The following is a 23,187-nucleotide window of genomic DNA, read 5'->3' on the forward strand; positions in this document are numbered from 1 at the left end:
CGTTATGTCATGTTGTAGTTTTCAGTGGTCACTTTACCACCTAAAACTGGAGTATGAATGGGCCTTAAAACGAAGGGTCTATGTCCTCCCGGTGGGGGCTCCTCACCGGCAGGTGAGACAGTAGGATACAACAGAGGGGCTTCATTTCTTTCCACGAGGTCTGTTGTTGCTACGGAATTGATCTGCATCTTGATACATTGCCATGGAAACAGCAAAAATGATGAGGCCATTTGCCTTCACCTGTGATGTGGGTCAGGAGCACCCAGCTCTGCCACTGTTTCAGTACATCATCCACAATATACATAATGTACTAACATCCACCCTGGATGCTCGTCATCATGGACGGAATTACGATGAGAGAAATAACATGATTTGAAGTATGCACCATAATGGCTTCATTTACACTCCATCACACAACACCAACCCATTACGACCTGAGGCTGATTTTACAAATGTCTTCTAAATCAGTTTTCTGAAAATACGAATGTTGCTATGAGTGGTGATCAAACTTTTTCATGTCAAGGACCCCCCCCCCCCCCCCAAATTATATGTATTTGGCCGCCGACTGCCGTGTTTCAAAATATTTTGTTCGATGGACCCCCAGAAGCAAATATTAGAGTTAGAAATGTTCGCTTTAAAATAATATATTGAAAGATTTGCACAAATTAGATTTTTCAAAACGGCCCCCTCTACAAATACTATAGCCTGTATGAGAGTGGTGAAAAAAAAATTAAATTATGTTTTTCAAAATGTAAAGCCATCACATCTCCCGTTAGCAGAATCTGTCTTGAGAGAGTAATATGTAGCTGAAGAAGAAGTACAGATTTATGTCGGCCTTATAAACAGTCAACACATTAAACAGAAACAAATCTTTAAGGGCTGTGTTACAGAGGCCCAGTGGGGGTGGAGGGCTGTGACCAATGTGGTTACATTTATCCTGGTCTCTCAACAGAATATCCGTTCATTGTTTTTAATACTGGACTTCCATTGAGGCATAGTTGATAATTGACACTTGATTAGTGAATGTGTAGTAGTTAGTTATCATTGATTTGTGGACAGTAATGTAAGGTTACAACATATAGCTATACACTATGAATAACAGTCACCACACTCTCCAACAATTATTCCAATAGCTGTCACTGCCCAGTGAATATTGTAAGTCTCTAACTTTGGCTCCATCGTGTGGTTATATGACTATGGGCTAAAAGGGTAATGGCAAACATGAATACATACAATATGAATACATTACAAATACACCTCTGCAGGTTTACTTAATAACTATAAGGACAATTATATGAAAATAAGAAATTCACTTAACATGAATTAACAACATATAAAATAATATTGACATGCTTTCATTAATGCTATGTTTTGGTAAATGTTTCAAATAAAAACGCTTTATACATTCTATGTCTCCAAAAATGGACTAATATGGCACTGGTTTATAAAGCTCTAAATGGTCTTGCACCCTCTTACCTCCTCGACTGTCTACCTATGTAGTTATGTCCCAGGCCGCCCCCTCAGGTCCTCCACTGCTGCCCTGCTTGAGGTACCTAAAGGGATGGCAACTAAAATACACGGTGAGGCAGCTTTCTGCTTATATGGGCCAACAGCCTGGAATAAACTCCCATTACAGCTTAGACAGGCACCCTCCGTAGCCATATTCAAAGCACAGCTCAAGAACCACCTCTTTACTCTTGCTTTTAGTTGAGTTTTTAAACCTGTTTGTTCTTGCTGCCTTGCCTGTTTTACTGCTGTTTTTTAATCTTTGCTATTGCTTTATTGTTTTATGCTCTTTGCTATCGTTTTTTATTGTCTTAAGGCCACTATGTTTTTGCTTGCTTAATTGTTACTTTATGTTTGTGTGTTTATCTTCGTTTGCCCTGTAAAGCACTTTGCGTTGCATTGTATGACATACACGGAAATCATTAGCGCTGTTGTTCAGCTATTCCAGAGTCAGAGATATGGATTTCTAACATTATTGGATGCACTGCTCACATCAAATATGATTATTAATAAGAACAAAAAAAAGCTTGCCAGATGCATGTCTTCACTTTCCCATTGTTACCCTGCTGATGTGGTTTATTCTGCCATCTAGTGGTGAAGAGACTGCTTACAGAAAGAGTTTGCTCAATCTTCGCTGTGTTTCATTATGGACACTATAGCTTTGCTGGTCAGATATCGACCTTTAGTCCTCCTAGACGAGATCTTAAGAAATCGCACTACGATTAGCAATATGAGCCTGGCGAAAAGGATGCATATTGGCATTGCGAGTCGCGCTCAACGTCAAAGTTAGCCTACTCAACTCAAACCGCTCCCAAAGCTTCTTCAACTGCTATCTCAAGGTTATTTATTTCCCCAAGAGACAACGTGAAAAACTGCAACACAAAACAAATAGGCCTAATGTATTTAACACAATCAATTATACACATTAATATGAAATATGAATTATGAATGTCCTCTGTCTTTTTAAAGTGTCCATAATCATGAAATTGTCCATGTTCATAAATGTCCACATTATATAAACAAACACAATTTTTTTTGTCCATATTTACATGTTCACAAACAAATGATGAAATGACAATACGGTTTACAAACAACAGGTAACGTACCATGTGCGTGCCTTCTGCCAATTATTTTAGGAGAGTTATCTTGTATTTCTTAGAAAGAGCTCCTATCACCTCTGAAACAAACTCAGTTTGTTCTGATTGAGCTTAGCTCACCCAGGTGCACTCAATGCTGCTTCACACTAATCACATAGGGCCTGCACCTGCATGCCCTTACAACAGGTCATAGTGAAATGAGCAAAAGATGGCACCAAACACCATACAAATACAATATGTTATCCAAACACAAAATTAAAATACATACAGTACATAGGCCTACACAATATTTTCACATTTTCAGAAAAAGCAATGAAATAATATATTCCAAATTCCCATTGCTGGGACATGCTATACATCAACCTTAATGATTAAAAAACAAAATTAAATTCATAGATGGCCCATAATGTATGCTATATAGTAGGCCTATACAACAAGAGAAAAAAAGAAAAACAAACAATTCAGGCCATTTGGAAATGCTGACAGGGTTGTGTTTACACCCATTGGAAGCTGCAGCCTTAGAACTTTTATAACTCATTAATTATTCACAGTATATGCTTCATGGCTGTTTCATGTCTAAGTCTGCTATAGTTGCATTATTTATTGTTGTACATTACATGTTAAATTAGTCCCTGTGTGTGGCATGATGGTCTAAATGTTGTAAAACATTACGACTTTGACATTACACAACTATAGTGAACACCGGTTTGTGAGCCATGCATTGAATACCTTGCGTTTCTGTGAAAGGCCTCAGACCAAAACATTATTATGATGCACATTTGCATGGTTCAGAATATTAAAAAAATGGTAAATACTACTACTACTACTACTCCTACCACTACTACTACTAATAATAATAATAATAATAAAAACATTGTATGCTAAATGCAAAATATACAGACTAGCTATTTTCATTATATATACGGTATAAGAATCATTAGGTAACAATGTTAAAAGGGTGCCATTTCTTCTTATGCCTGATGGCAATTGGATGTTTTGAGGCATTTTGTTCCAAAAATGTGTTTTGCTAAAATGTACCTGTTGGTGGCGCTATAACAGGCCAATGTGAAAAGGGTGGGATTTGTTCCTCAGCCTAGTAGGAAAGTGTATACCTAGTATAGGTAAAAATGTGAAAATCTGCCTCATGGTGGTGCTATAACAGGCCGTTCTGGAAAATTTGGGGCAGAGGTTCGTCGTTGGCATCCAAGGAGTGTGTGTGTGCAAAGTTTGGCATCGACCGGGTTAACAATGCTGGAGATTAGCTGTTAACGGACAGATGGACGGACGGACGGACACACGGACGGAGGGCAAAACATACTCTCTCCCCATGCCTTCGGCCTGGTAGAGACAATTACATGTATGAATTTGCAGGATATGAACATTTTAATCGCAGTGGGTGGCGCACAATGTTTACAAAGGTGATAAAATCAAGTGTAAAGTCCAGTCAAATGCCCATTGAGTTTAATGGCATGAAACAGCGACAGCTTCTAGGCCAATTTTCACCACTTCCAAAATTGCGGCCCGGTTGTACTGTAAAGACCTGCCCCCACCTTCCTCTGATTGGCCTACCGACACTGCCCGTCATTGGTCGGTGGTGGGAAATATTTCCCGTGTTGGCATTGCCTTGAGGGGTAATCATTTACCATTTATTCTGTGTGGGAGTCTATAGTGACTAACGATGAATGTGAGAAAGCCCCGCCCTAGTACTAGTAGGAGGGCAGGTCTTTACGCAACCGGGCCGTCGTCTTATAAATCACGCTTCCAGGTAAATCTGGTGACGCAATGTCCAGCTTGCTGCCCAGTTCAGCAGCATGGTCAGGGTGTGTTCAGAACCATGGATAGCTCAGGTCAGTGTGTACTGTGTACAACACCATGGATAGCTCACACTGACCGTGTGTACTGTGTACAACACCATGGATAGCTCATGTCAGGTCAGGGTTTGTTCAGCACCATGGATAGCTCAGGGTGTGTTCAGTACCCTGGAGAGCTCAGGTGAGGGTGTGTTCAGTACCCTGGAGAGCTCAGGTCAGGGTGTGTTCAGTAACCTGGAGAGCTCAGGTGAGGGTGTGTTCAGTACCCTGGAGAGCTCAGGTCAGGGTGTGTTCAGTACCCTGGAGAGCTCAGGTGAGGGTGTGTTCAGTACCCTGGAGAGCTCAGGTGAGGGTGTGTTCAGCACCATGGAGAGCTCAGGTCAGGGTGTGTTCAGCACCCATAGCTCGTGTCAGGGTGTCTAGAAAAAGGTTGGAAAAAAGCGCCCTGCAGGTGTTTGGCCCTATCCTACCTTTGGAGATTCTCGCACACACTACTGGTGTCATCTTGACGAGGAAAATGGATGAATAAAGGATGCTTCTCTTGCTGGGTATATTACTTTGTGTGCGTGCGTGCGTGCGTGCGTGCGTGCGTGCGTGCGTGCGTGCGCCTCAGCTAGACTTATTGACTCCTAGCTTACTGTAAATGAATAACCTGGGGTCAGCCTTTTACTACATATCTATTTACTATCCATAGTTTATACTCCGCAGGAGGTCATCTTACACAAATCAACAGAGGCTTAAGATAGGTAAAAGAATGTAGCACTCTAACTATTGATCTCATCAATCAATCCTGCAGCACCCTAAGGATTGAGTGATGAGATCAACAGTTTCTTGGAGCAGCTGTCTTGACTCTTGACCTGTCCTAAAGATTAGACCACAAGGTATACTACGGTTACCGGTAATTAAATTCAAAGGGCTTTATTGGCATGAGAAAACATACATTTTCTCATGTTGACTCCTCCGCGTCATCAGCCCAGCATACCCTATATGTGGGGTTGGCGAAATGGTCTTTCTATGTGTGGAGCTTGCATGTTCTCCCCGTGTCCCCTAGGCCTAGGGTAGGTACTCCATGCATGCAGGGTAGGTACCTCATGCAGTAATCCTGGTCTCTATACTGCCTCCCCGTGGTCATAAAGGGCACATGATGGAGAGGAAAGGAACTGGTTGGAATAACGTGTTCCTTCCACACGGGGGAAACTCCCCCTGTCAGGTGATAAGAAGCAGCCTGCTCACTCCTCATGCATTGAAGGAAGCTTGAGCTCAGTTCGGGAATCTCCCCAGGTTGGCAGAGGGAGAGTAACGCCCAGGATTACAGCTTAGGCAACTGGCACTGGGTGAAAAATGGGTTTCAAAATTGTGGGATAAAAATGTAGAAAAAAAGGTACATGGCCTATATATCGACATAGAAAGGTTTAGCTTGCAGTACGCTTTTGCAAGGTTTGCACAAATAGCAGTTATTTTTCAAAGGTGTTTAAAGGTAATTGCTGTTTGTATGTATATAGTGTTTCTACAATTTACAATTACAATTACATTTTTTTCTTCAAAACTGCAGATAGTGCAGGAATACACACAATGGTTAGCCTTTAAAATGGTTATGTTCCATTTGATATCCTTCTCCTATCACAGCAGCTCACGAATCTTGCTGCTCTGTTTGCAAATTTTTGTACTTCGCCCAGCAGTTGTGGGAGTTTTTTTTTGTCATGTTGGGTTGTGTTAGCTTTCCTTTTGCTGTTTTATAATTTGGTTTAGTCCAGTGGATTTTGTATCTGGTATCTGGTGGAGTTCCAGGAGCAGCTAAGCTTTATCTGTATGAGTGCCTTGTTATGGAGTGCATCTGGGCCACTTTCTATTAGGTGGTTGTATATAAATGGTCTCTTTTTATTTTGATTATGAGTGGGTATCATCCTAATTCTGCCGTGCCTGCATTATTTATTGTTTTTCGCTGGATCCGGAGAATTGATTTGCAGACTTCTGTGTGCAGGGCTGTCTCTCATGCTCAGCTCCTTATCACAAAGTGGGCCATATAAAGTTAATGTTGAAGACAGTCTTCAGTTAAAAGATCTCCCAAAAGTGGCCATATATGGCCGTATCCATATATGAAGATCACGACACTGACCTCATCAAACCCTGTACACTCAAGACACACTCCATATATGGCCAGTACAGAATTCATTCCATAATTGATCCGACCCCCATGCCAAAGCACCAGCACTCGGCCAGTAGTCTGCCGTCACCCACGCGGATGCGTGCATGCGACCATCTTACTGGTATTACCAGTAAGATGAGACCGTCTAAAAATATCAAGAATGGGTGAAATGAATTCAGTAATTAATAATTCATATCAATTAAACTCTATAACATTTCTCTTAGCAAAATACAAGCACACCGATGAAGCCAGTCGATATGTGACTGTTGTGACATATGGCTCAAGTGTGTGCCGTCCAACTGTGGGAGGAGTAGGGTTTCCAAAAAAAGGTTACTCTAGAAAGAATAATAAAGTGTTCCAAGTACTATAGTCTAGTTGCCCTATTAGGGCAACCACACTAATAAACTGTCTCAGCGATATTGTCAGGGAGTTGTCTTTGTGTCGTCACGTCGCGTTTTCTCTCAGTCAGTTGATTCTTTATATCCATATATTAGTCAAACCACCGCGATCATGGGAAATGGCTGGGAATGTCCCTGGCAGTCTGTCACATGTTTCCATTATGTTGTCAACGGTTGGCCAGACAACCAACTAAACTATAGCCAATCACATATCGACGCGTCTATCCGGGCCATGGGATCCTGTTGCGTCCGTCGGCTCTGTTACCGGGGTCCTCCCTCCCCGCTACTTCCATCCTATATATACCGGAGGCGAGGATCTGTTATTCTGTTTAGAGAATTGAGAGTACTAGCCTATACACACGAGGACATGCACGGAACAATTGTGTGACACAATTGACGATGCAACGACGGAAACGGACGGCAACAACGACTCGGGTTTCTTTGGTAGTAGTAGCCCAATCAGACACTTGTTTGTATGCACGGTGAAAGAAAGAAGCGAGAGGAGTGATCACTCAGAGTGTGTGTATGAGAGAGTGAGTGGGCGTGTGTGTGGAGTGGACCTGTGGGTGTGAGAGAGAGAGAGAGAGAGAGAGAGCCATGAAGAAACTGAGCCCCGCGAAGCAGCAGCATCCGCCGCCGCTCGCGGTGGAGGATGTCCCGGCGTCGCCGCCAGACAGCCAGCTGGTCAGCGTGCAACAACTCAATGAGCTGCTGATCAACGGCAGCGGCTTCTACAGCCTGCCGACGCAGCACTTCAACGAGGTCTTCCCCAGGATCTACATCGGCAACGCGTAAGTATACAGTTACAGTCCCTGCCTGCATCGTGCATGGTGGTCAGGTGGTGGTGGTGATGATGATGATGTCCACTTAATTGCCACTTCCATCAATGGACATGCACACACTCACACACACACACACACACACACACACAGCCAGGGTAGCCATGTCAGAAGACAATGACAGGTGTCACATGCCAGATATAGAAGAAGCGTGATGACTTATGACCTTTTAGTATAGTCTAGGACTGTTTGATTTTATGATGATAATTCTTCTATTATCAATAATTGTATCATAGTGTGCCATCCCATACACTAGCACGAATCAGACGTGCCTGCTCTGTAAACACATAGGTATTCTATCAACCTATCACCAGGTAAGGTAGTCCCGACGGTGGAGCATGAGGCAAAACAATGATTTGATTACAATAAGAAATACAACTACTTGACGAAATTGACGAGAATATAGCTTTCGTGACATATTTCGTGAAGGACGATACAAAGATCACGTTTGCCTCAATGAACCCTCATCTTCATTATGTTTTCCTTTTCTTTCATTCGTTTTTTTCTTTTCTTTACCCCCGCCTATCGCTGCCATCTAATCGTGATTTTAATCATTCTCCAGCCGTCCTTTCTCTGATCGCTACTCAGTAGGTGGTACCGTGGTAGGCCGACTCGCAAATATTGGAGAATTGGAGAAGACGGCCGGATGTCTTCGCATAAGATACGATCAATTAAACATAATTGAATGAACGCGATATCTTAACGGATTCCTGCATTGAATCCTGTAGCGAATTGGCCTGTAGCGCGGCTAAAAATAGAACATTCTCTGTTTGACACCTTTGGCGACGCAGGGCGAGTGGCGACACACAATAGCTTGACATTCAGCCTCATTTTGGTTAACACGGTTTGACATAATGCCCTTCAACACAGACTCTCACTCACCACTTAATTATAATACATAATAATAGCGTACTGTACATATTAGTAATTGCCGAGATTTAACATGCATCCCACGTGAGTTTTAAGGAACACATTTTGGCATGTTTTCTCGTTTGTCACGATGTGAGATTTAACGGAGTGGGAGTGGTGGCTTGGCCAGGATTCAAACAGGTGTTGTTAGCCTACTTCATGCATTTTCATTCTACATCGTCACAAATGAAGAAATATGAATTTCGTTTATCTATTTATTTAATTTAATGTAAACTTTATTTAAATCATAAATCATATTGTGAGTATGAAATCCATTTAGCAAGTGAGTCTGGCCATATGAAGGACATATAGATTATTGTAATCAACTTTTAAATGTAGAGCACGTGTGCATCCTGCTCAGCCACAATAAACATACAAATATTGGATATACTCCAAAGAATACAAAGACCTGCCATTCATGTAGCAGCAATAAAAACTGAACTTATGTCTGAGGAAAATTTAAAATTCTCCCTGCATCATGAACCCAAGTTACCCAATATCAACACAGGCTAATTAATCATACTTATGCAGAGTGCAGCCCTGAGTCTGACACACTTGAACCCAAGCTATTCTGCGGATAACACGCAGCGAAATATTGCAGATCTACAAGCTCACACGTGACAACGCATATCCACACACTGTGACCTTGTAGATCTCTAAATATATTGACCATGAATATATTTAGTATTGAGCAAAAACAGGAGAGGGGGCCTAGTATAGGGTTTAAGTGGTTATTATCTATGGTAGGCTATTATATACACATAGCCTATAGGCCAAACCATAAATCCATGGTAGGCTGTGTAATGAAGTCTGCTCTAAGAGAATTTACAGCTCACTATTCCAGGAAGGCCAGTACCTGGTATTGCTGGTCCAGTTGCAGAATGTGTGAGAAGAATGCAGTGCATGCATGCAGAAATATTGTATCCTCACAAAGCCCTGTTTGAGTCTGTCTATAGTGTCTACCTGGTGAATTCAGGTAATGTGAAACACTTTTTGGTACATGCTCCAGTAGACTGGGGTAAAAAAAGTCGGAATTAAATTGGAATACACCATTAGTTTTAAAAGCTATACGCATGCACCTTCAAACATAATATGAACCCATATCTCAGGCATTGTGTTCAGGACGGTTATTTGAAATAGCTTTTTAGTGTGCAAAAGGTAATAGGATCTATTCGTTTGATGTTGTTTTTTTTTTAATCATAGGCAATCTAGTGCAATTACAACACAATAATGTGCAAGTGGGTGCCCCGGTGACTCACCGATCAGGAGTTCTTACAACATAAATAAGGCTGTAGTCCTTCTTGCAGTTAACATGGGCTCAACCCTGCAAGGCTCTTTGCTGCATGTCATCACACTCTTTCCCCTGCCCTCAGTCTAAAATGTAGAAAATAAATCAAATATAACAATACAAAATTCAACAGGATAAAGTCAAATTCAGTTATGTATGCCAATCATTCTTACCCAAACTTAGCTATTTGAAGTTTATATTTTCATTTAGTTTCAGTCATGGTTTGAAAGGAATGAAAGCCATTTACCACATGCACTCTATCATCCCTATTCTGGGCAGTTCATAATTCATAATAGGCGGACATAGGCGGACAAATGCTGTAAACACAACATGAGAACACGACATTGGTATCGGTATTCAGTATCGGCTAACAGAAATTGAGGGATCGGATCGGAAGCAAAAAAAAGTGTATCGGGACATCCCTAGTAAGAAGGTTAAAGCTTTGTCTAAATCTACGTGTAACCTGTCATGTCTGAAGAAATCTGGGTACCCATTGGCAGAACAAAGGAAAAACAGTGCCCTCTTACAGTCTGTCTCAAGAGACTCTGCAGTGACTTACAGTAAATGCATGCTGATAATATTTGATAATAATATAGATTTATTCCATAAATAAAGCATAAACCCTCCCAACTTGATAGTGTCAGCAGTAAGGCCGATTCAAACAATCTGTAAGAAGTGATATCATATAGCAACAATTCATGATCAGTATTAGTTATTATCTGTTGATTTGCTCCACTTTTCTTTAATACTGTGAAGATAATAATAGTAAGATAAATTATAATAATAACAATAGCTCAAATTTATACACATGAGCTCTAATGCTGTGTTGTAATGTTTCCAACCGAACACCTCTAATTCACTCCATTATATAACCATACAATGCAAGAACAAATCCATGATGCAACTGAGAAAAGTACTGTGTCCATCCAATCCATCACTACTCCACTCACTGCCAAGACGGGCGCGCAGGACAGAATGCAAGCACATTAGCTCAGTGGTACAACAAAATCTATTTGAATATACCAGCCTCTCTGTCTCAAAACGTGAGTGTTGGAAACCTTGTCCTGGTAATGGTATACACATCAAGCAACAGACTTAAAGACTGCTGCCTGCATGCTGGTTTTCAAAATGTGTAATGTAAAAAATATAACGTCAACATCTTTTGAAGTTTATGACTTCAAGATTGCCTGTATAAATCCTCATACTCAAATCTGAGTTGGGAACGTATGCCAGTAGCAGACTGGACTCGAATCACTCGATAGAGTAATTGCTAATAAAATATGGCTAGTTGCAGCCCTATACATGGGGAAGCGATTTGCAGCTGTCCCATCTATTGGCCTCTCTTGCCCATTCTTTTCTTAAAAACACCAGTGTGGCTGCCGCTGTGATAAATGACAGATTCCAGAGTATTGTGGATGCCAAGGGACTTCAGAAGTGATCAAGGAAAGATTGCCATGACATTTGGTGAACCAGGCGATGTCTTCGGCTATCTGAGTTACAGATAACACTTATACTGAAACAGTCTTCCATAAACCCATCACTGTCTTGTTGTCTTGTGGAATTAGGCTTAATGATCCTTCCTTACCTTACCTGCCCTCTGTTTTCTTCTGTAATCCAAAGAAAATTAAGTTGGGATAGATGTAACCTTAAATTGTGAGCAGACATTATTTTGGCGCAGGAAATGCATTTAAATCATTCCGCAGTATACTGGCCTCATCCTAAATTCATTTAATGCAAGGTTTCCTGCAGTTCTGCTGAGAAATTCCTGCAAAATTAATATTTAATTGTATTTATGAATTTCAATTGGATACATATACATAAGATGATCAGCCCGATGTTGGCCCCGGCAAAAAAAATGGTATACTGCTGGGATTTCCTAACTGTTGAGATCCTTCCGCAGTGAGGTTGCTCGTATGTGATTATTTAGCGAACATGCAGTGGCACTAAGGCTTTTTTGCCGAATGGTCAGGTCACTGATATGGTCTTTGAGTTGTATAGTAGCCATACATTGTCTATAGCTGTATCTGTGAGGGAGCTCTTGGCTACGCACTATGCACTGAGTTGACCATTAACCATTAATCAAAGCACAACATCTTATATTTTCATTTACCTGGTTGTTTGAAGCATTTCCCAAGTGTGAATGTGTGTCATCTTTAAGAGAAGAGCGGCAGAGACTGAGGTGGTAATGATTGATAATTAACCCATAGGGTCGAGGATTTGACCACGGTCTGGTCCAGAGAGGCGGGTCACTGATTATCTATGCTGCCTCAGCCTTGACTATATGGCAAGCAACATAATAAAACTGTCCATTGAAGATGAATGGGTTACACAGTTATACTGTGCAACAGTGTACAGAGTTATCATGGGCAGTATTATGCGTGTCTTAAGTACCAGGTCTTATTACTTAACTTAAGACCTGGAGGCGTGATCAATGCCATTTGGCCACTCAGAATAGCCAAATGGCATTGACCACGCCTCCAGGTCTTAAGTTAAGTCATAAGACCTGGTACTTAAGACACGCATAATACTGCCCATATATACTGTGCAAACTTTTCAATTAATCAAAAGTTATTCCTGATATAATCCTTCACGGGTATATTTTTGCACATAAATGTGCTTTTCAATTCAACTTCTCTAAATACACATTTTAGTTGTATCTGCACTTCCCCCAACACAATTGATGCATTTTTAAGTTAATACATATTGTATTACGCTGTTGTTACTTTCCAAAATATCCTCGGCAGTAGTACCCCGTAGCTTTGATCCATGGCTGCAGGAGAGTTACTTTGGTGGTTTTATTTAGAACTAAATTCTTGCAGTTGCACTTCTAAGAGACCAGAGGTGACCGCAAAAGACTACTAAAATGAATGTAACACAGTTTGATTTTAACATACTATATTGTTTGGGTACCTGGTGGAGCAGCCACTTATTACACCGATTGCATCTGATTGCACCTCCGTGTGAGACCAAGGACCTGAATTCAATGATGGCTCTATAACCCCCTAAAATAAAAAATATATCTTTAAACACTTTTAACTTTCAAACATGTTTGTAATTTTAACGTCTACTCTGGCTTTTGTGAGAACCCCAGACAGTTTTTAAGTTGCTTGATTCAGATTTACACATAGATTTGATATTCATTTTGATCAAACACGCCCCCATTTTAACCATGATAGATTCATCAAAGATACCTGTGCATGGCAAAGCACAAGAGTTCTTAAAAAGTTCTATACCTTGAGTCAATGTCACTGTGGAAGGAGATATAAGGTGGCGAACTTAAAACAGGGTCCAAGGCAGCTCTGTCCAGTAGAAGTAGAAAAATCCTTTATTTCATTGATTAGTTAAATATTAAAAACAAGGGTTAAAAACACGACCAACGCGTTTCGGCCTGCATGGGCCTTCATCAGGGTCATACCTGTGTATGGTTCTGGTGACTATTATTGTTCTTGTAATACGTGAGGGGGGCGTGTTTTTTAATTAATTTTTCCTTATTTTATTTGAATTGTGGGTAGCTGGTATAATCTTGTAGAATAAAGTAAATATTTTACCCATAGGAGAAAGTAGAACATGAACTGTAATCTGCTCTGGGTGTGAAACCAGGTGTTTTGCAGTTCACAAATGCAACTAATTACGTCATTAACTTTGAGACACCTTCAATATTAATGTATGAAATTCATAACAACAAACTATGTCTACAGTATGTTGCAAAGGCTGTTGGGAAAGCTGTTTTTGAAGCTTCAGGCGGCAAGTCCCTGGAGAAAGAAAAATCACCACCCTTTACCGCTTAGAACTGAATATTGATGGATGGAGTCGTGACTGAGTCTGTGCTGAGATGCTTTTATCTCAGCTCACTGTAGGCTTTATGGAAGCACTCTTTCGTGGTTCCATTCGCTTACTGTACTTAGTACTTCCTGTCATTAGGCAGGGCTTATTCATCCAGTCAAATTGAACAGTAGTGTTTCGCTTAGCTGGGCAGACGCCAGACTGGGGCCTGTAGTCCCAGTGTCCAGGAATAGAACATAATCTTTCAGTCCCACGCAAGTGTAGCGTTTGGGCACGGCAAAGTGTTTTCTCCCCAGGTGTATTGTCCTTTGTTTCCCCTGTGATCTGACTTCCTTCTGTGGAGTTGTGATCTCTATTGTTGTCTTTTAGGGTTCACTGTTGATGACTGTTGGAGAGAACAGATCTTATTATGCATTTGACCTCTCTATTTTCAGTTCTTTCTAGCAGAAATGTTCTTTCTTTCAGTATTTCTCTCTTTCTCTCCATCCCTGCGTTACTGCGTTGGCCACCCCTTATCAACTGTCATCTATTCAACAATAAAACAATAAAATAATTGTGAGAAATCGCTAATCGGACGGACCCAGCCAACCAGGGACACAGACGGAGACACACATAGCTCCGCATAGGAAACAGAAAAGAGTCAAGATAGCCGATTTACATAAAAAAAATGTTTTATATCTAAATATATGCATCTCGATAATTTGATAAATCGAAAAAGTAATCAATAGAATAGAATAGAATAATCTAAGAAGATTCACATCAGCACGTCATATCACATTGGTGTATACACATACACACTGAGCAAGTTACACCACATCATATACTAAATATGTACAGACATAAAGTATTTTGCCAACCTTGCCAAATCCTGAATCACGTCCAAAATCATTTGTAAACAGAAGGGTGAAAGTGCAGCCTGTGTCTAAAGTTGCAGTTGTTGGGTTTGAGGAACACTTGAGCTACTTAATAACCGCTTAATAATGAATGTCTTGGGACTGCGAGGAGGCTGGAACAGGCCAGGTGTAGAGAGCTACAGTAGAGAGGCATTAGTTGCTGCATACAGTACTGTACTGTACTGTACTGTACTGTACTGTACTGTACTGTACTGTACTGCACTGTACTGTACTGTACTGTACTGTAGCTTGTGTGCTGTAAATATCTGCTACTGTATGTACTGTACATATGCTTCAAAAGAGGGCTGGGCAATTATATAATTATCAACACCGATATTTAAGACCAGTAACCGACTTAATCTTGCTCATTTAGGTGTATCGATTAATTGAGAAGCAGTTTTATTTACACACACACACACACACGCACGCACACACACACACACACACACACACACACACACACACACACACACACACACACACACACTTCTAATTTCTTACATATGGACATGATTCTTTTAACAATCAACTAAATCTATTAGTCTGAACCACTTAACACTGTATTATACTTTGTTGTACAATGGTGGCTTAACAGAACCTGTGAAAATAACCGCACAACATGTCACGTCGCAACGTGTTGTGAGCTTGTAGATCTGCTATTTTCTTTAAAAAAAGGTTATTGTTAGGTTATCGTTGTTGTAACAAATATAACTCAATTTAGCAGACTTCTCACAGCACAGAGAGGAGACACATTACTGAGTAGGAAGGAGGGAAGGAGCTGTGTGTTTGTGTGTGTTTTTATTTTCATTCACAGCGAGAAAACGAAACAAAAAAAGTTATTCACATGGATTTGTTTCCTCATATCCAGCACGGCCGGACTTTTAATACCATATATATTTATTGGCTACTTCGGTATGCATTTATTTGACAAAATGTTGTATAATCCGGGATTCGAACTAGCGGCGCCAGGTGAAATAATACATATGCGTCACGGACTGTTACCACTGGGAGATTTTATATAGCTCTCTACTCCCCCTAGTGGACATAATATCTAAATTGTGAAATGCGCAGAACTTGCAAACCTCTGCAAAGAAAAAAGGACAAGGTCAGTGGCATTTAACTGTATGTGTGTGTGCGCGTGTGTGCACGTGCGTGTGTGCGTAGCTGATCCAAGATCTCATGGAGCTGCATCTCTCCATCACCTCCTGAAGGAGCTCGGGGCCCTGCAGCTGACATGGAGACAGATGGGCTGCCTCGCCTCCTCCAGTACCTATAAAGCAAAGCGGGGGGCAAAGTTGGTCTTTATTAGTCTTGCGGAGCATGCCAGATGACCTCCAGCAGTCCACAGGGACCCATCCAGGGTCACCTAATCTTGACTCTCCTGCTTGATATAGACCTGAGAGTGTACCGGGAATTATGTAACCAAATCACTCTGAGCTGCCGGTGTCAACCGTGAGCATTATTATTTGAAGACGTATGGGCTGCCGGGGCCTGAGCGCCTATTGATATAGATTCAGGTATGAGGATTGTGAGCATCATGAAAGATTAGGGATGTGTGCAGTCTGCGCACTGCCCAGTGACTAATTTCACTATTGGTTAAAATATCATCTTTGTATGCGATTAAATGACGTCGACGAAGTCTAAAAATAAGGAAATAATAGCCAAAAACGTAGCATTTCAAACATCATTAGAATAAATCATTGTAAGATACATGCGTGCATGTGTGCAAGTCCATCTGTATCCCGCTTATCTCAAGAACCAATCGACAGATCTAACGGATACCAATGTAAAGATTTTTATATGAAAGCAAATTTACTTATGTGACCAGGCAGGCACAAAGACTAACATTTTCAATGTACAGTATGCCTATGGCATACATTGCCTACTTTAAGACCTTGGTACAGGGGTGGCACCGTGGCAGTTGTTTTCCATTGCAGTTGAGTGCTCCTCCATTCATCCCGTACTTTGCGTTGATCTTCCCATGTGCAGGTTCGTGGCGCAGAATGTAATGCGTCTGCAGAAGCTCGGCGTGACGCACATCCTCAACGTGGCGGAGGGCAACGGCTTCATGCACGTCAACACCAGCGCGGAGTTCTACACCGGCACGGGCATCACGTACCACGGCATCAAGGCCAACGACACGCAGAAGTTCAACCTCAGTGACTACTTCGACGAGGGGGGCGACTTCATTGACAAGGCTCTGGCAGACAAAAATGGCAAAGGTGAATGTGCAGGTTCTCAGCCTTTTTACCTTGTATAAACACAAACATCAATTAACACCATCCATCCAATTATACTATACAACCTAGTGCACAAAATCATAAAGAATAAAACACTGCCCTCTCATGAAATAGAAGGACAGTATCAGTCACCAGAACCAGAGATGTGTGTTTTCAATGCAAACGTTTACTGTATGCTGTGGTCTCCATGGACTATATTTGCCGTCATCTTGTGACAGAATGTGTGGTGTGTATGAAATGTGACAGATCTGCCTGGGAGCTGACTGCAGAAATCACATTCACTATCGCTATATTTTTATGCAAATTGTACATGCTCTCTGCTTTTATCGTGAGTTGTTGTTGTTTGAGTCTACGGTAGCAGGAGTTAATGTTCTAGGCTTGTTAAGCTTGCATAAGAATGTAGTATGAACATAAAGGTGAACGGGGTCTATACAAAAGTTGAAGCCGTTCAAAGAGAAGATCAAAAGAACCTGATGTCTTGTGTCACAACACAAGCTTCACAGCACTTTGTTCCCACCAGTTGTGACATGAAACTGAGACAGATTCTCTTCTTGTTGCTCGTCTTCAAAAGACAGGCATAAAAAGAGCAGAAGGGCAGAAGATGTACAGGGAGCTTTAGAGGTACAAGCCTTTGGATCTAACAAAGGGAAAGACAGTTCTGAATATCGTCACTGAAACGATATTCTCTCGTAAAATGAATGACCCACATCATCATACAAGAGTGTCACACAAAAGCAGTAAAATTTGCAGATCTACAAGCTTCACTTTTCCACCCGAAGGCGCCGATATGACAAACGTGTCTCAGGCTATATGTGACACACTCCTGAGCCCTGACACACATTCTGTTATGAGATCACGTCCCAGTTGAGTCAAGACAATTTCACCAGTGTTGAACCGTACCTAAATAAATCCAGCATGTTTCTGGGCTAGTGTGAGGTAAACAAGTCCTAACGGTGGTGTGCAGACTGACAACATCATGTGCTGGTGACGTGTTGAGGTTGACGTCTGGCTCATGACAGTTATCTCATGATCTGTCCCCTCTCTCTCTCTCTCTCCCTCTCTTTCTCTCTCTGTAACACACATGGGCAACATATGGCCTGAGGGCCAGAACCGGTCCTTTGACCATCTCAATCTGGCCCACAAATCCTCAAATTAAAACAAAAGGACCCCCCCACCCCCCTGAATCTAAAATATACAAGGGGTGCAGATCTAGGTGGTAATAGCAAATATTCAAACAAGAATTTAATGTTTTTGAGGTAAATTATTATTAATACATGTTTTACCATTTGAGCACATACCTTTTACATCTGTAATATACTCTTAAAAGTGTATACTGCATTGAAGTAGATTGTCTTGTGTCGGTAATATTCTCATTCTTGTAAGGAAAGTCAGCATTTTGTAACAGAAAACCATTTCTTCTGTCACCTTCAGCTGTCACAATGACCTTAACACCCCCCCCCCCCCCCCCCCCAATAGAGAAATACTAATAATAATAATGGTAAAATTGCATGAATCAAAGTGTTTTCAATCACTTTCAACCCTGTGTGTCCCTGTTTTGGGTATGTCATACTCATAGAAAATTGCTGATCTACAAGCTTGCAGAAAGGTGGTTCAAGTGTTAATTTTGACGCACCAAGGTCTACAGTACACTAGGGTGCCTCCTTTTCACCCTTTTACACTAAATATCTTTATTATATTTATTATTATAAATGGCTAATGTGTCATGAGCTTGTACGTAGATATATTTCTTGCCGAATGTTCGGGCCCCAGAATAGGAACACACCCAAATATAGGGTGAGTGTTGACACACCAGAGGGACACGTTTAATTGGTGTCCTGAACCCTGTGTTTTATGGTGATGGATTTAATGTCCTCTGACAATTATAAGGCATCTTAATTCCCAGGCAATTTGGCAGAGGCACCCCAACGTCCACGGTAAATCAGTGGCGATGGGCTACAGTAACGACATTTAGAGGAGAGAAGAGGAAACAACTTTTCTAATGAGACTCTGTCCCATCTTCCTACAGTATATGCAGTAAAATCCTGGATTTTAAGTGTAGTGTAACAGTGTGCAGCTTGTGACATCTGACACTTTTAGACCTCTTTGTCATAGTTCAGCACTGTACCGTTAAGCCTGCTCGTACTGTAGCACATATACCACCTACTGTATTGGGCCTAGGTGGTAAGTCCCAGGCAATGACAGAAGTCAGAGAGTATATATTCTGTCACAAATCAATCAATGTAATTCTGAACACAAAGATGAACCAATGCCCTGTAGTTTTCGTCTAACCATACGATTACTGTAATCTATTTGTTTGTTTTTTAAAGATTTGTTTTGGGGCTTTATATGCCTTTTTTACAGTAGACGGACAGGAAAGGGGGAGCGAGATGGGGAGTGACACACGGCAAAGTCCGTCGGGCTCGGGAGTCGAGCCTGCGTCACGCCGTCCGGCTGGCTTGGCAGCCTAGGTGCCCAGACGGTTGAGCTAACCGTCCAGACCACGATTACTGTAATTTAAGATGTATTCTTTTCATAATTTACAATCGTTCTGGGTTATTTTGCACAATTCCCCCATTTAACGGCAAGACCTCTTTTAGAACGGAAACTTGAGCAGAATTAAAAACCCATGACGAAAAACCTAGCATCCCAGGGGACAAATACTGCAGAGTGCAGACATCGCATTTCAATATTTTGGATGTTCCTGCCAGAATGTCGAGTTAAACACCTGCGGAGGCCAAGCTATTCATAGTCACATGTGACTATGAATAGCTTTCCCTGCGTGTGTTCTGGCAATCTAGCAGGTAGTTACAAATGGCAAGGTGCATTCCTCCTGAGGCGTGGGCTATATTCCATAAAGAATGTTTGAGTTTGGCAAGTGTACACACACACACACACAGTGCAAAGTACCTTGACAGCATTCCTGTTCAAGTTCAAGTTAGTTGACACAACCCACACACACGCAGTCCCCAGGAAGACTTTGACTTTGAAGTACTAGTCCGACTCCTTACCCGTTTGAATATATGAACACCAAATTATGTACAGTGTGTGGGTAGTGCGATTTAATACATCATATTATTGATACATGTATTTTGAGGTCTACTCAGGCTGTGGGGAGGGAGTTGTTAAGGGATGGGCACAACATTTTATTATTATAATTTTTAGGCAGGTGGTCCTCAGATCCCCCAAGTGGTCCGCAAAGCATTCCCTGGGGGGGTCTGTGTATTCATCTGACTTATATCAATCAATCTTTATTTCAGACCCAGGAGGATCCATATCACAAACAATACAATATAACAGTAAATACAAAAAATAAAAATAAATAAAAAAGGTACATATATGCACATATCCCACACTGTTCAGTTTCTGACATACAGACATGTGCGCCAGTGGTTCCACAGTCTCGATGAGAACCTGAGTGAACTGCGTTTAGGGTCCGTTATTACAGCAATGATGTCGTTTATTGACTCAGATGCCCTACACATGAATCTGTACATAAGGTTACGTAGTACAGCAGAGCAGGTAGGTACTCCGACACTAACAAACATCTGGCTAGCACTGGAGCTTCTTGGCACTCTCAACAGCAGCCTCATACAATCATTATAGGCCACTGTGAGTCTTCTGATGCTGCTTTGTCTATAGCGGCACCATAGGTGTGCAGTATACAGCGGTGTACAGAAAGATCTAAAGAGCGATATCTTCACAGGAACCGAGCACATGCTAAATTTGCGACACAGCATGTTTGCTTGGGCATACAGCTTCCGTCGCTGTCTATAGATGTCCTCACTCTTATAGACGTCTCTCACTCTCTCTCTCTCTCTCTCTCTCACACACAGTCACACACACACACACACACACACACACACACACACACACAGTCCACCGTCCCTATCGTTGCCATAGAGAGAGAATTGTTATTTGTGCCGCATGGCTTTCAGCATGACAATGCTTGAAATAATGTAATTTCTGACCCGTAGTGAGATAGCAAATTAGGCGACGTTGTGCTCGTTTGCGTCAGAGTAAACATTGTACAGACGCTAAAACACTTTGATTAAAAGCTGATATTGGTGTGTTTTTGTCCAATCAGGATTTCCACACTGGGCATTCCTATGGCCAGATAAGATATTTTTTTTCACCTGTCAAATGTGAAATTTTCCGGCCATAATGTCATACGTCACATGCATGTTTGCAGATACGTGCATGTGCACCGCCCAACTGGTCGGATTACTGTAGCACAGCACCTCTTTCAACCACTTCATCATGGATGCACTGCGCTGTTCCTGCTGTTTAGTTTCCTAAAGCATTATTTATCTACTCCATCACGCAGGGGTGGCGCTCGCCAAAAACAACAGAAAGTAGTCAGGGCGGGAGAATCATACATCTATCTACAAGCTATGAATAGATCTACAATGTGTAGGCTTGTAGATCTGTAGATTTTTGGTATGTGACACTCATACTCATACAGTAACAGTAAGATGCCCTGAGGGCCCCTGCTGGGCCGGGCGAGCACTGGCGCTTTGGCATGGGGGGGGGATCAGATCAACATATGGAATGAATTCTGTACTGGCCAACTATTGCTAATATTAGATTTTGTCCATATGGCCCGGGCCTAATATTGACGTACAGTATGTGTCCGACTGTGTGTCCTCCAGGGAAGGTGTACGTGCACTGCAGGGAAGGATACAGCCGCTCTCCCACCATGGTGGTGGCGTACCTCATGCAGCGCCACAGGATGCACGCCCGTGTGGCGGTGGCCACCGTGAGGTACAAACGGGAGATCGGCCCCAACGACGGCTTCCTGCGTCAGCTGTGCGAGCTCAACGACAAGCTGGCCAAGGAAGGCAAGCTGAACGTTCATGTAGAGGTGGGCAAGCTAAAGACCAAATAACCCAAGGAGAGGCACGGATGAACAGACCCTCTTACCCCCCCCCCTTGCCCCTTGTCTTCTTAAGTCCCCACCCCCCCTCTCCCCCAGTTCTGACCAGACCAGCACAACACTCACTGGACACGATTGGTACAAACAGAGGTAGACAGAAACGACGTGCCATGTGAATGTATTGGTCTCTCTCACACAGTGACACACACACACACACACACACTGTACGTGTACTGTACAAAAATTGAATACATGCACATACCCACAAAATACAATCTGCCAACCACACGAGTGGACACCACGGGTCCATTGTTTTGTATTTTTGCAGTATGGTCCATCTATCTGCCTCTACCTGCTCCTTAACGCAGGGTCAGAGTGTGACCTCAATCAATCGCCATTCCCTTTTCTGACTCCATTCCACATGGGCATCTCTTCAGACACGCCACCACTGGTACCCCATGCACTACAAATTACTGTCGATGTCATTTTTCTTGACCTGAGCTTCTTAAGAAGCCTTCTGCAGGTCGAACCAGACAGGTTCTGTGCTCCGCTGTACGCGTGCAGCAAGTCCAAAGCGGTGGCACAGAACAGTAGATTATAGCACAATCATTCCATAGTTTTCCCACTGCCGGGGAATGTTTTATGAAGCGACAAAGTTGTCACGATGCCAGCAGAAGTGCTCCTGAACCTCTTATAGCGTTGAATAATAGAGATACTATATGCTTGTATAGTAAATGTTGAAAGACTTACAGACAAGCTGAGGTTCACTTGATATGAGACATCAAAGAATCAATCAAGAAGTAAAGCAAAGGCTATGGCATCATACAAGAAGTAGTGACAAAACAAAACATCCTGTAAAAAACGATTTGATAGAGAAAAAAGTTCAAACATTCCATGAAAACAGAAAAGATGGCTGCCAGAGTTCATTCCATGAAGACAGAAAAGATTGCTGCCAGAGTTTTGTTTGCCCTCTTGACTTTCAGATGTTCTTTTATTTTATTTATTTTTTTACTTAAAACGTCCAATATATGTGGCCAGAAACAGAGTGTGCAAGACTGTGCTACGACTCGTACACATTCGCTAGCATTTAAATAAACAAACTCTATGCAGAATCTTCCGTCGCCACTCTTGACTCTGCCACCTGGTGTTAGCCGTGTAATGCACCGGTAGGGATTGGACGTCGGACCACTTTCTGTATCAAGAAAGGCACACTAGCCATGCCACAGTTATCTACTGCCAATTCCATGACACAGCCATACAGTGAATATCCAGTATCACCATTCAAACAACACACACACACACACACACACACACACACACACACACACACACACACACACACACACACACACACACACACACACACACACACACACCCGGCCACTTGCCTTGCTCTCAAGTGTA

General features: G+C 42.0%; 1 protein-coding gene across 1 annotated transcript; it reads left to right on the forward strand.

Moving 5' to 3' along the window:
- The first annotated feature begins 7,354 nt into the window (after positions 1 to 7,354).
- On the forward strand, positions 7,355 to 23,065 carry dusp3a (dual specificity phosphatase 3a). Its single transcript, XM_079492581.1, has 3 exons — positions 7,355 to 7,749; positions 16,660 to 16,892; positions 21,560 to 23,065. The coding sequence occupies exons 1-3, from the start codon at positions 7,556 to 7,558 to the stop codon at positions 21,793 to 21,795; spliced, it is 663 nt and encodes a 220-aa protein (XP_079348707.1). The 5' UTR covers positions 7,355 to 7,555; the 3' UTR covers positions 21,796 to 23,065.
- Positions 23,066 to 23,187: the final 122 nt, after the last annotated feature.

The sequence above is a fragment of the Electrona antarctica genome (genome assembly GCF_951216825.1).
Source record: "Electrona antarctica genome assembly, chromosome: 22".
NCBI lineage: Eukaryota > Metazoa > Chordata > Actinopteri > Myctophiformes > Myctophidae > Electrona > Electrona antarctica.

Excerpts from the sequence above, each read along its gene's own strand:
- dusp3a (XM_079492581.1), top strand. The coding sequence starts at position 7,556 with ATGAAGAAACTGAGCCCCGCGAAGCAGCAGCATCCGCCGCCGCTCGCG. Across the intron at positions 7,750-16,659 it reads AGGATCTACATCGGCAACGC|GTTCGTGGCGCAGAATGTAA; the intron begins GTAAGTATACAG and ends TCCCATGTGCAG. Across the intron at positions 16,893-21,559 it reads GGCAGACAAAAATGGCAAAG|GGAAGGTGTACGTGCACTGC; the intron begins GTGAATGTGCAG and ends TGTGTCCTCCAG.